At 40.6% G+C, this 14,245-nt stretch overlaps 1 protein-coding gene across 7 annotated transcripts in view; it reads left to right on the top strand.

Moving 5' to 3' along the window:
- The window catches only part of LOC126175202 (cytochrome P450 4d2-like), a 160,743-nt gene that overhangs the window by 96,662 nt on the left and 49,836 nt on the right, over positions 1-14,245 (top strand). For 6 of the 7 annotated variants that reach the window (XM_049921805.1, XM_049921806.1, XM_049921804.1 and 3 more), the window contains one exon: positions 6,694-6,921. The exons of the other annotated variant lie outside the window; for it this stretch is intronic. In XM_049921805.1, the coding sequence (XP_049777762.1) occupies positions 6,694-6,921 (228 nt within the window). The remainder of the gene's footprint in view (positions 1-6,693; positions 6,922-14,245) is intronic. 7 annotated transcript variants of the gene reach the window in all.

Genomic DNA, 14,245 nt, shown 5'->3' with positions numbered 1-14,245 from the left:
CAGAACTATAGACCTATACCTCTAACGTCGATCAGTTGTAGAATTTTGGAACACATATTATGTTCGAGTGTAACGACTTTTCTAGAGACTAGAAATCTACTCTGTAGGAATCAGCATGGGTTTCGAAAAAGACGATCGTGTGAAACCCAGCTCGCGCTAATGGTCCACGAGACTCAGAGGGCCATAGACACGGGTTCACAGGTAGATGCCGTGTTTCTTGACTTCCGCAAGGCGTTTGATACAGTTCCCCACAGTCGTTTAATGAACAAAGTAAGAGCATATGGACTATAAGACAATTGTGTGATTGGATTGAAGAGCTCCTAGATAACAGAACGCAGCATGTCATTCTCAATGGAGAGAAGTCTTCCGAAGTAAAAGTGATTTCGGCTGTGCCGCAGGGAAGTGTCGTAGGACCGTTGCTATTCACAATATATATAAATGACCTTGTGGATAACGTCGGAAGTTCACTGAGGCTTTTTGCGGATGATGCTGTAGTATATCGAGGGGTGTAACAATGGAAAATTGTACTGAAATTCAGGAGGATCTGCAACGATTTTACGCTTGTTGCAGGGAATGGCAATTGAATGTCAATGTAGACAAGTGTAATGTGCTACGAATATATAGAAAGAAAGATCCTTTATTATTTAGCTACAATATAGCAGCATCTGGAAGGAATTAATTCCATAAATTATCTGGGAGTAGGCATTATGAGTGATCTAAAATGGAATGACCATATAAAATTAATCGTCCGTAAAGCAGATGCCAGACTGAGATTCATTGGAAGAATCCTAAGGAAATTCAGTCCGAAAACAAAGAAAGTAGGTTACAGTACACTTGTTCGCCCACTGCTTGAATACTGCTCACCGGTGTGGGATCCGTACCAGGTAGGGTTGATAGAAGAGATAGAGAACATCCAACGGAGAGCAGCGTGCTTCGTTACAGGATCATTTAGTAATCGCGAAAGCGTTACGGAGATGATAGATAAACTCCAGTGGAAGACTCTGCAAGAGAGACGATCAGTAGCTTGGTACGGCTTTTGTTGAAGTTTCGAGAACATACCCTCACCGAGGAGTCAAGCAGTATATTGCTCCCTCCTACGTATATCTCGCGAAGAGACCATGAGGATAAAATCAGAGAGATTAGAGCCCACACAGAGGCATACCGACAATCTTTCTTTCTAGGAACAATACGAGACTGGAATAGAAGGGAGAACCGATAGAGGTACTCAAGGTACCCTCCTCCACAGACCATCAGGTGGCTTACGGAGTATGGATGTAGTTGTAGATGTAGATGTAGATCACTCATGACATTTTAATTTATTACGTCTTTTCTACTAACACTACTCAAAACATATTTCGCAGACAGTGTCCAAAGGAAATAGACCATGATAGGCGAATGAGGAGATGTAGACACAGACAGAGAGGTCAAAAAGGACACAGGAATGGAAGAGGATGATACGGACAGAGAGCGAGGGGAGGAGGAGATGGACAGAAACAGTGACGAGGAGGAAACGGACAGGGCGGGGGATTAGGAGGTGGACAGAAGGCACAGGACTAATAGCATTGGAATACAAACGCAGGCAACGCTGGGTATCCAGTTAGTTAGATTGTGAGGAGAAAATGAACAATTAACACTAGATTTCATCTGTTAAAAAGGCAGATGGAGCTATAACTACCAATAAGGAAAAATTGGGCAAGTCGCAGATTTGTTTGGTACAGAAAGTGGACGGTGAATTGCGAAAGTATTGGCATCCCAGATGTTGCGATAAAGCGGCAGATGGTATGTGTAAAGTCATTTGAAGTCTGGCGTACTTGGAAATGTTCGTGCTTCAGTAGACATGGCTACCAATGGAAGCAATGTAACGTAAATTAAAGTTTCAAATTTATTCACTGGGCATCTGGGAGGTAAGTCGATTCCCCTGAACTCGAGAAATGGTGTAGGGTAATAATTCTTAATCAAAAAAAGCGAAGGCAAGCAAGGCGTTCAAAATTACAGAACTACCAGCCTCGTCTCCTTCATGTAACAAGTATAGGTCTGCAAAATGAAGACGAAGCATGCAGCTCCCCGTGCTCTCCAAGGCATTACACCCCAAGACGAAATTAAAGAGTATTTCACGAAGTTGTAACAACGATTCCGCATATCGCCGTATGAATCACTAACAATGCGGTCTGCGGACATGTTCAAGGATGTTTATTTTCTGCAAGGTGCGATAACACTATAAGGTTGGTTGTTTAGGAGCCATCCCGGCATTTGCCTGAAGCGATTTAGGGAAATCACGAAAAACCTATAGCAGGATGGCCGCACACGGGTTTGAAGCGTCGTCCTCCCGAATGCGAGTCTAGTGTACTAACCACTCCGCAACCTCGCTGGGTAACACCACATGAAATACAGATATGAATTACTAATAATGCTTAAGTAATAAATTCCTGTATACAGAATTTACGCAAATCTCAGGACACAATTCTACGATGCTAAAGCGAAAGTGATTCTTAGTCATCCTACACAGCAGGTGTGATGCTGTTCCAGGAAATGCAACTTTCCATACCAATAGTGCTGCTCGTTTTGCGGTTTACAGACACACTGCATCATCCCAGCGTTTCCTGCCTACGTCTCTCATCTAAACAGACAAAATAAATTCACTGTGATTCTATTACAGGTGCTATTTTCAGATTGTTAAGTGAGTGTTTATTTGCAGTCGTTAAATGAGCGGTTACGTAAAAAGTTCAACAGTTGTGGCTGTCAACTCTCTACTACGCTGAAGAGTCTGCCCCAAGTCTAACATTTTGACAATACGCGTTCGACAATATGAGTTTCATTCTCTTCACTATCAGCGGCTGAAATACTTCCCTCTTCATGAATGTATCAAATCCGTCACCCTAGCCTTGCTCTCCCACTGTCTGAAGAGGTCCAGAGGTTTAAATCTCACAAACCAGAGGAAGAGGGGGAGGGTGTAGTTTGTGCTCTCCTTTCGAAAATATTGTAATGTAGTCAGTTGCTTTACGTTTTAAGGTTTTTTTAAGTATTTATTATTGCTAATGAATTCTTCTACCTGATTCCACAATTTTTTAAATTTTTAGTTAATCTTAACCCAAAAATTTTGCTCTCGGTAGTAGATGTCACTTTCTCCAATGAATACCGTATTCAATACTTTCAGGTTCAGGACCTTACTGACGCTTCAATATCTCTTTAAACAGCGTGTTGTAAGTAAAAGTCAACAACAAGTTACGAAATTGGCATTTTAAAAATTTTTAAGGGAGGGCATAAAGGATCCCTCCCTGTTGTACAAGTTACGGAAAATGTGTTAATGTTGCTATAAGTGTGTTAAACGATATTTTCATATTCTGGGCTTTTAAAAAGTACGTGTTTAGTAATTAATCAACAACAATTAAAGAATTTAGTTTTTCTAAATCTTTTCTTTGCTGCGAGTAAAGTATATCCCGTTGTTAAAGCACGTTATCAAAAATATGCTGCAATTACTAGGGCTAAACTGGCTCCCTTTGTAACAGAATTAGGTCACCTAGGTGTTACAGAACTTCAGATATTTCAACATATGTCAAGCAATGCATTACAGCATATAACTGATCTATGTAGCTTTAAACATGGTCAGTCCTATTCTGTCAAGTGCGTTGACAGTCGCCTCGCAACGTATACTGAGGATGTGTGATACGTGGCTCCACTCAGTGCAGTTAACCTTCAAGTACCAGAAATTACTGCCTGGGAGAGATTTTTGCAGTCTACCAGTAACGCAATTAATGGTGCGGGAAGTGCGGTAACTTTTTGGTCACTCATTAATTCACCATCAAGTGAATACATGTCCTTACAATAAGCTGCTAGCGATAGTCAGTTGCAAAATACCACATTTACCCATCCAGTCCCTTTCCCACCAACATACATCAGTCACTGACAACATCACACTTGCAAATTATGCACTTCTCAGCGATCGTATACAGAGACATACTTCACATAAAAGCTCACTCAACAACTGCAAACAGACACACAGTAAACCATAAATATCTTGGCTACATGAACACCAACTCAGTGAAGTTATTTTTTCTACTTGCAGAAGAGAAAAAGACAGTAAATACTGAAAAGAGAGTCTGTCTGTAAACTGAAAAGCGAGCAGAGCTCATGCTAAAGAAAGTCGGCTATCTTGGAAGAAAGCTAGAATTGCGTTAGAAGTTGACCAGGAATCATTTTTTTCTATAGCAGTGTAGAACAGTTTTTGGTCTTTGTTGTCTGGGATACAGGAGAACCTCAGTAATTTGCTCATCACAGAGTACATAAATTCCTCTGAAGAACTGCTGTATGACGTCGTCTAGATTCAAAAATCTGAATGCACATTGGTATAGACTCAATCAATTTGTGCAGCAAAGGAGTCCCTCATTTCACAATTAAATATCTCCAAAACTATGATCGACAGGCGAATGCAACAAAAGGTATGTTTATTGTAGAAGCTGTAAGAATTTTATGTGGAAATTTCGAAGCAATTCGAAAAGCTTATAACAGAAGTCGCTGTACCCTGTCAAGCATGTACCTTATCAGCGTGCATAATTCGTCTTCTGCAAGCAGTCTTTGCAATCAAATCACAGTCGTTTCCAAGTATCCACCATTAATGGCACGGAGGTGGCGCAAATGAATAATGATATTTGCCGTCACATGAGTAGTGTCTCAAAGGAAATTGATTCAGATGTCTCACAGATAACTGATTCAAGTTCGTCCAGCTTGATATGATGGCTTCGATAGACATTGCCGTTCAATGTGTCCTACGAAAAGTAGTCATGGGGAGCCATACCGGGAGAATACGGAAGCCAATCCATTCCAGCGCCAGTAAATTTGCAACAATCCAACAAAATGAGTCTGTTCTCGAACTTCTCATAACGAAAGTAAAACCCCTGGTCGAGGCGACGAAGTCTGGCCCCATCTTGCATGAAGTACCTGACCGATCCCCCAATTGCAACGTAACATTAATTAGTGACTTTTTTTGCCTGAAAAAAGGGTCTATAATGGCTCTGCTGCATATCACAGCCCAAACATTATCTTTGGGTGAATACAATGGTTTCACTTCACCCAAATAGAGTTTTTCAGAATCACAAAATCGTCAGTTTTGTTTATTCCCGACGTCATTCTGGTGTAGTGTGCTTGATATGTAAACCAGATGCCACTTACCTCAAATCTTTCTTTATCAGTCATTTTGAGAATCCAGTTCGCAAAGTCAGTTCTCTGTCACACGGCTCGGACGGATATGGCCTGGGGACTTTGGATTTGGAATGGAAACAGGTGGAGGCCCTGTCCCTGCATTTTTTTGCTTGCTAGAACGCTTCAAATCAATCTCTGCTGTAATTTATTGGGAGGATTGCCTTGGATGTTGCTAAATAATTCCGGAAACATTGACGTCATTTTCAGGAGTAACTACAGTTTGCCTGCGGTCAATATCCCATATACGTGACCAGCCACGCTGCTTGCTCGTTATAATTTGGCGAACAGCTTGCGAAGAATGGTTTAGCATCGGCTTCTTCAGAAACATCGTGATTCAAAACTGCGGCTTTTTGCCGTAAGGCCACAGTCTGACACAAACAGTCGCGAAAATCTGTAGGTAAAAAGGTGTAACCATTTGACAGTTGAAACGATTCTAGCGCTCCAAGCAGCTAGCCTATAATCAACTGGCCTCGAGAATCAGTGTTGTGCATAATGTGAACATTTTGTGTAGGTACTTATCTCAGAGTGGAAAGTAGTGTGTTGAATAGCACGGAAATCAGTACCAACAAGAAACAGACTTAAAAGTAAAGTAACACTAATTATTGTTTCATTTCAAAAATTAATCCGCTGATTTAATACAGAAATTTGCTCAGCATTAGACCTACACACATATGTAGGCAGGCATCGTGCCATTAGCACTGGAGGACGAAATGAAATCTAGATTATCTAGCCACTGTATTATTACACGAGGTACAATGAAGTTCGTTTTCCCAACAACGCCCCCCAATTTAAATCGTAGTCACGCCTCAGATTCTATCATGACAAAGTTTAATCGTCGAATATAAGCACAAATACATTGTCCAGTGACACCTGATGGAAGCCTGAATAATCGCCATTTGAGACACGGACCGTTACGAGATCTGTTGGAAGAGATCAGTGAGGTATTGTAAGGTACTGACACCGATATGGAGCCATGCTGACTACAGTGCCGTGGCCAGCAGCGCTAGGTTTCATGGTTGAGGATCTATGGTGCGAACAGTCCAAGCAAGGTTGATCCACAGATTTAAATCCGAGGAATTTGGTGGCCAGAGTAGTACGGTAAGCTTGGAGTTCTTCGAATCACGAATGAACACTGTGACGTGTGTGACACCTAGCACTGCACTGCTGGTAGATACCATGTGTGTGTGTGTGTGTGTGTGTGTGTGTGTGTGTGTGTGTGTGTGTGTGTGTGTGCGATTCCAGTGGAAAATATACTAAAGAAAAAGCTAACAAAGGCAACCATCCTACCCGTAACAACAGTAAGACTATGGGTGAAGGCCAGACACTTATGTGATGCAATAAAAGGGTCGAATACTTGTAAGTTAGATTTAAAGAGCTTTTCTGATATCAGGTGCTTCATTCATTTGATTCAAGAAAGTAAATTGGCAAAAAATAATAATGAGGAAAATAACACATTTGCTATTGTACTACAATTAAAGCAGTCTAATTATTTTGCAGGTTTTGAACGGTTACATGGAGGCATTCAATGAAGGTGCACGTTTCCTGTGTTCGCAACTAGAAGAGGCAAAGGGTGTTGCAATAGACATAAGCAAGATGCTTCACCATACGTCTTTCCATGTTCTCGCACTCTCTCTTTTTGGTATCAGTGTCGACGAACTAGAACCTGACAGAAGAAAACAAGCTGAATTCGTTACCGTTTCCCTCGCCGCCCTCGAACTAATTCAGGTAAATAAATTAACAGTTTGTCTGTTTGTGTATATCCTTGAGGAACTTTTTAACGACGGAACAATTTGAGTGAGACTTGTTACACACATCACTTATTATTTGACAGGAAGTCTGAGCAGTATTCATATGAATCTTTGTAATGCTGTCGAACTAATCAAGGAACTTGCCTTTGGTTCTTCTCTACATAAACATCCTGCAATTCAACAATTTTTTTTCCAGCGATGGATGTCTTCTAGAGGCCTTGGGTTGTCTAAGGCTGCATTTTCGCTGCCTAGGAAATATTCCACTTCGAAAATCACACCGTCGTCATTCTGCAAATCATATATCTGCCACGAAAGAGGAATAATCCACTGGGTGCAATGTCAGGAGAATACTAGATGTGAGGCAAAATTCGATAACCTTAAAAAGCTGCATTTGCGACTTATTCCCGTTCAGAACCTGCTGGGTTGGTATCGTGGAGCATGACATCCCATTTGGAAGGCTCCCGCAACGTTTCGTCTTGACCGCCACCCGTAACCTGTCAGGAGGTTCTGATAGTATGCTCCTGCAAGGGTATACCCCATACGAGAACAATTCGTTAGCACCACATCATAGCAATGTCAGAAAACAATGGTTCTGTTTTCGCCTTAGTTTTCATCTATTACTGACTACTGCCTCATGCAATGGGACATAGGTGTCATAGACACGTCCACACAGCCCCATTCTGTTTCCAGTTTTGGCACGGAAAGACAAATTTCTTTCCTGTTAAGTTCCTTCTAGTACAGCAGTGGACAAATATATGGAAGCACCTAAAAGTCAACATATTATCATGCCAAATACAGGGTAGGAAAGGCGGTGGCTGCCAGTCGACTCGGTGTAGATAAATGCAGATCTCGCATGGTTTTCAAGGGAACCTTATATCATTCATCCTGCAAAATAGTGGCAAGTTCGGATAACTATCATGAAGGTGGACAGCGGTCATCCACCATTCTCCCCAAGGTAGACCACAGAGGCTCGATAATACTGAGGTTTGTGGGCAGTGGTGGCAATGACAGATGTAATAATTTATTATTGTGCTCACAGGACCAGGCCTGGACGATATTATTGTATGAACAGGGGCTCTTGCCGTCTTGAAACACAGCGTCACCATTAGTAAATGAGCGTTGTACCACGGATGGCCTGATCAGCCAAAACCTTCACAAAATCCTAGGCAGTAATTCGATCTTTCAGAGTAGCAATGGGACTCATGGGATATCTTGACATGGGTGCACAAATAGTCAATCTCTGCCATGTTTCGCTTCCGAGACGTTAACTAGGTAACTGTGTGAAATAACACTCAACCGACCAAGCGACTTTCTTTCATTGCTCCATAGACCATGTTTTATGTCTTCTCTTCCACGTTTTCCTGTTAAGTACATTTGCACCACTAATGACTCCTTTGGAATTCCAGCTCGCCGTTCAATTCCCTGCCTAAGGTGCTCGATTCGTGTTCTATGGGTGCTGACAGTTTAACGAATGCGACATTGTGTTCTGCAGTGAATTTTGCAGCTGTTGTCTTCTTATTTTTCGTCACACACTTGCATCCGACGTCTTCAGTATTCTAATCTCCGTCTTCCCCTACATCTTTTACCATCTGCAGCCACTTCTAGTACCATGGAAATTGTTCCCCTGTGACGCAACACCCATCTTATCATTCTGCCCCTTCTTCTTGTCAACATTTTCCATGTTTTCCTTTCCTTCCCGGTTCTGCAGGCAAACTGTTGACTGTTTATATCATTACTCCTAATTTTCAACATTCTTCTGTAGAACCACATCCCAAACGTTTCGACTGTCTTCAGTTCCTGTTTTCCCATTATCCATGATCACTACCGTACAATTCCGTGCTCCAAACGCATATTCTGAGAAAGTTTTTCCTCAAATTAGGGCCTGTGTTTGATACTAGTTAACTTCTGCTGGCCAGTAATGCCCATTTTGTCTGTGCTAATCTGCTATTTATGCCCTCCTTAATTGGTCCATTGTGAGTTCGTTTGCTTCCAAGTCAGTAGATCTTTTAAACTTTTCCTAGTTAGTAGATCTTTTTAACTTGGTCTGCTTCGTGATCATCAATATTGTTATTAAGTTTCTCACTATTCTCATTACATCTACACCTGGTTAGTTTCGTTTGTTGCCGTTCAGTCCGCCTCGATAGCTGAGTGGTCAGCGCGGCCGAATGCTTTGCAAAGGGGCCCGGGCTCAATTCCCGGCTGGGTCGGGGATTTTCTCCGCTCAGGGACTGGGTGTTGTCTTCATCATCATCATATCATCCCCATTGACGCGCAAGTCGCCGAAGAGGTGTCAACTCAACAGACTTGCACTAGGCGACCTGTCTACCCGACGGGAGGCCCTAGCCACACGGCATTTCATTTCATTCATTACACTGTTTACCATTTAACAGATACTGCAATTTGTCTTCACTTTCACTGACGATAGCAATGACATAAGCGAATTTTATCACTGATATCCTTTCACGCTGAATTTTAATCACACTCTTGCACTTTTCTTTTTTATTATTCCCGAAGAATCAAATTTGCCAAAATAGCTAGTAATTCTATTTATTACTGTTACTGGTTTCGAAAGATCTAAACTGTTATCATCGGGTCTTTCTTTTATTTCCCTCAATACATCCTCAATCTATAGATTGAACGGTACGAGTGAAAGACTGCAACCCTGTCTTGCACCATTTCACTGTGAGTTCATTTTTCTTGCTCCTCAAGTCTTATTGTTACCTCTTCGTTTTTGTACTTACACCTCTTTCCCTATACCTTACTTCCATTTTTCTCTGAATGTCAAACATATGGCATCATTTCCCAATGTCGAACCCTTTTTATCAGTCAACAAATACTATGAGTTGGTCTTGACTTTTTTCTTTCAGTATTGCTTCGGTTATCAAGCGCAGCGTCAGAACAGCTTCTGTGTTGCCTTAACCCTGTCTAAAGCCAAACTGATAGTCATCTAATAGATACTATGTTTTCTTTTCCATTCTTCTGTATCTTATACTTCTCAGCAGCTAGAAGGAATGCCCGTTAAGCTGCAGTTGTGTGGGTACTATTTCTCCCTAAGTCTGATGGTATGTCGCTAGTCATGTAGATCTCACACACCGTCTTGAGTAGTCGTTTTGTTACCACATCCCATAATGGTTTTAAAAGTTCGGGTGTTATGCTTCCAATCCCATCTGCCTTATTTAATCTCAAGTCAATCAAAGGCATTTAAAATATGACTCAAATACTGGCCCTCTTATGTCTTTTATGTCGACTATAATTTATTCTTCTATCGCGTCAACAGACTAGACTTCACAGAGGCATTCAGTGTCCTCTTTCCACATAAACCCTCTGTCCTCTGTGTTTAACACTGGATTTCCCATTGCACTCTATTTTTTTTCCATCCCTGTTTTTAATTTCAGCGAAGGTTGTTTTGAGTTTTTTCTATATGCTGAATCAGTCCTCCCGACGTTCATTCCTCCAGTCATTTCGCCTTGGCTGCCTTGCACTTCCTATTTATTTCATTCCTAAGAGTTTTATTCCCAAAGAAAGCAGGTGTTGACAGATGTGAAAATTACCGAACTATCAGTTTAATAAGTCACAGCTGCAAAATACTAACACGAATTATTTACAGACGAATGGAAAAACTGGTAGAAGCCGACCTCGGGAAAGATCAGTTTGGATTCCGTAGAAATGTTGGAACACGTGAGGCAGTACTGACCTTACGACTTATCTTAGAAGAAAGATTAAGGAAAGGCAAACCTACGTTTCTAGCATTTGTAGACTTAGAGAAAGCTTTTGACAATGTTGACTGGAATACTCTCTTTCAAATTCTGAAGATGGCAGAGGTAAAATACAGCGAGCGAAAGGCTATTTACAATTTGTACAGAAAACAAATGGAGTTATAAGAGTCGAGGGACATCAAAGGGAAGCAGTGGTTGGGAAGGGAGTGAGACAGGGTTGTCGCCTTTCCCCGATGTTATTCAATCTGTATATTGAGCAAGCAGTAAAGGAAACAAAAGAAAAATTTGGAGTAGGTATTAAAATCCAGGGAGAAGAAATAAAAACTTTGAGGTTCGCCGATGACATTGTAATTCTGTCAGAGACAGCAATGGACTTGGAAGAGCAGTTGAATGAAATAGACAGCGTCTTGAAAGGAGGATATAAGATGAACATCCACAAAAGCAAAACAAGGATAATGGAATGTAATCGAATTAAGTCGGGTGATGCTGAGGGAATTAGATTAGGAAATGAGACACTTAAAGTAGTAAAGGAGTTTTGCTATTTGGGGAGTAAAATAACTGATGATGGTCGAAGTAGAGAGGATATAAATTATAGACTGGAAATGGCAAGGAAAGCGTTTCTGAAGAAGAGAAATTTGTTAACATCGAGTATAGATTTAAGTGTCAGGAAGTCGTTTCTGAAAGTTTTTGTATGGAGTGTAGCCATGTATGGAAGTGAAGCATGGACAATAAATAGTTTGGACAAGAAGAGAATAGTAGCTTTCGAAATGTGGTGCTACAGAAGAATGTTGAAGATTAGGTGGGTAGATCACATAACTCATGAGGAGGTATTGAATAGGATTGGGGAGAAGAGACGTTTGTGGCACAACTTGACTAGAAGAAGGGATCGGTTGGTAGGACATGTCCTGAGGCATCAAGGGATCACAAATTTAGCATTGGAGGGCAGCGTGGAGGGTAGAAATCGTAGAGGGAGGCCAAGAGATGAATACACTAAGCAGATTCAGAAGGATGTAAGTTGCAGTAGGTACTGGGAGATGAAGGAGCTTGCACAGGATAATTTAGCATGGAGACCTGCACCAAACCAGTCTCAGGACTGAAGACCACAACAACAAGGGTTTTACATTGCCGTATTACTGCCTTTTCCTGATTGTTTTTGTACTCCCTTGTTTCTTCGATTAATGGAAGTATTTCTTCTATTACCCAGTGTTTCTCCACAATTATCTTAGATGTACCTATAGGTGTCAACATCTGTGATTACCCTTTTTGCAGATATCTTCTTCTTTTCAACTGAATTCCCGACGTTGGTAATCCTTATCACATTATCCACATCCCCAGCTATCGTAACGTGTCTCGTCATTTCTCAGTTCCACAGTATTCCACTTCCCTCCACACTGATTCTGCCGGAATATTCTCTTTGACTTCAGTGTACACTTTATCGTTAATAGATCATAATCTGAGTCTACAACTTCACCTTGGTACGCATTACAATCCGATAACTGATGTCAGAATCTCTGTTTGATTAAGATGTAATCCAGCTGGGTCTTCCGATACTTCCCTGCCTTTTCCAAGTATGCCTCCTCCTCTTGTGATTTCTGAATGAGATGTTCACTGCTACAAGGTGAAATTTATTGCCATTCTTCTCTCTCATTCTAAATGCCAAGGCAAAATTCTCCCATAAGTTTGCTTCTGTTGCTTCCTCTATAATCATATATAATGTCCTCCGTGGTTATTAGATTTTCACCTCCCTCACATACTGAATTACGTATTCAGTATCCTTATACACTTTCTCTGATGGAAACAACCCTATCACAAATAATCCTACTCCTGTTATCCCATTTACTGAAGCTATTGTGATTACTCCATATTCCTCTGACCAGAAATTCTTATCTTCTTTCCATTTCACTTCACTTACCCCCACTATATCTATATTGAGCCTTTATATATAACTTTTCAGATTTTCTAGCTTTCTTGTTACGTTCAGACTTCCAGCATACCATGTTCCGACTCGTTGAATGTTACCACGACGTTGGTTATTCCATCTTTTCCTCATGGGCACATACCATTTGGCACTCCTCGATAAAAGAGCCGAACTGGGATCTAAATTCGGAATCCCTTGCCAATGGTGAGATCTTGATGTCATTTTTTCAGTTACAGTGCATATGTTCTGTGGATACAAATTACCTGTATTTAATGAAGTGGTTTCCATTGCCTTCTGCACCCTCAAGCCGTTAATCATTATCGATTCTTCCACCTTTTAGGGGCACCATACCACCACCAATAATATTCCCACGTTCGACTTCTCTTGGTTGTGACATAATCCACTCCCAACTACATGAATACTGTCTGAGCACGACTGAAACGGTCAACACATCGAGAAAATTGCACGGGTGGCGTTCGTGCTCAATAAAACAGCGGCAAATGCAGGCTTGGCTAGCATCTGCATTTATATTCAAAGATGTGTTTCTCGCTGTGGTTTCATTTTGTCCAACGCTGTACCTCATCATTTCGTAGACAGTGCAACAATTTGATCTTTAACATTCCTAAATACGTTACATCTTCAGATTTTTTGTGGTCCATATTTAACTTTTATAACACGCCACGCTCTCGATGTACAACGTCAAAAGCTTCCGATTAGTTTTCATTTGTAGATCTGAAATAAGTAGACATACTTCCTTGAAAAGGGTTTCCTTCACTTGTAATCTGTTTCTGTTATTGTTCATATTTCCGCTATCTTGTGCGAGTTTATTTCTTAAGTAGAAAGATATCTCCACCTTCCGCAACTTTCAATTTTATACCTTTTTAATCTCTTCCATTTTATTCTTGATGAGTTTCTCCTTTCTGCGTTTGCTGTCAGAAAAATGAGTGACTGTACTAAAACTGCGTATGTGAGGGTAGCTAAGTGATCTTTCTACCTGACACAGTTCTCCTCTATGTTTGCCAAGTGAAGCCATATCTATTCCTTAAAAAAGCTTCTCATTACACTCAACCATTAAGGTACATAACAACAGATTATAAATACGCTTCTGAATGAGTTGTGGTTTATCATACATGGAGTGAATCTATTACTATGTCGGCGATTACACACTAAACAGATCACCAAAACTAGTTTGATAGCTAGCATTTACTTACAACGTAAATTAAAGCATTTAGCTGCCAAATAACACCTTAGACCGGATGACATGACTTTGTAGACTCAGTAATTTAATTCCAGGCTTACTAGATACCAAAGTTGCTTGATTCGATACGTAAGACTGACAATAACTTCCTATTGTATCACTAATCTAACGAAAATAAAACATGCACTGATTATAACATTATTACTGAAGGAAGAATTGACAAAAATACCTCACACTGTTTTAGTGTTACAAGATTTTTCGCGTAAGGGTGGCGCTGAAATTCCATATAAAATAATTTACTTAAAAAATTAATGTGTTACCTTAATGTCCGCTTTTCACTTAATATGGTAATTTTCAGTCTAATGAATTGCATAAATAATTATTGAACATCAGGTTAATCTGTGGAGTCTTATCAACAAGTGTGCAAGGAATTAAATGAAATATTTGAATTTTATATCTAGGTTTAATC

Source organism: Schistocerca cancellata, chromosome 3 (assembly GCF_023864275.1).
Source record: "Schistocerca cancellata isolate TAMUIC-IGC-003103 chromosome 3, iqSchCanc2.1, whole genome shotgun sequence".
NCBI classification, from domain to species: domain Eukaryota; kingdom Metazoa; phylum Arthropoda; class Insecta; order Orthoptera; family Acrididae; genus Schistocerca; species Schistocerca cancellata.
Note: the sequence above shows the minus strand (reverse complement) of the source record. Positions and strands in the feature narration are given on the sequence as shown.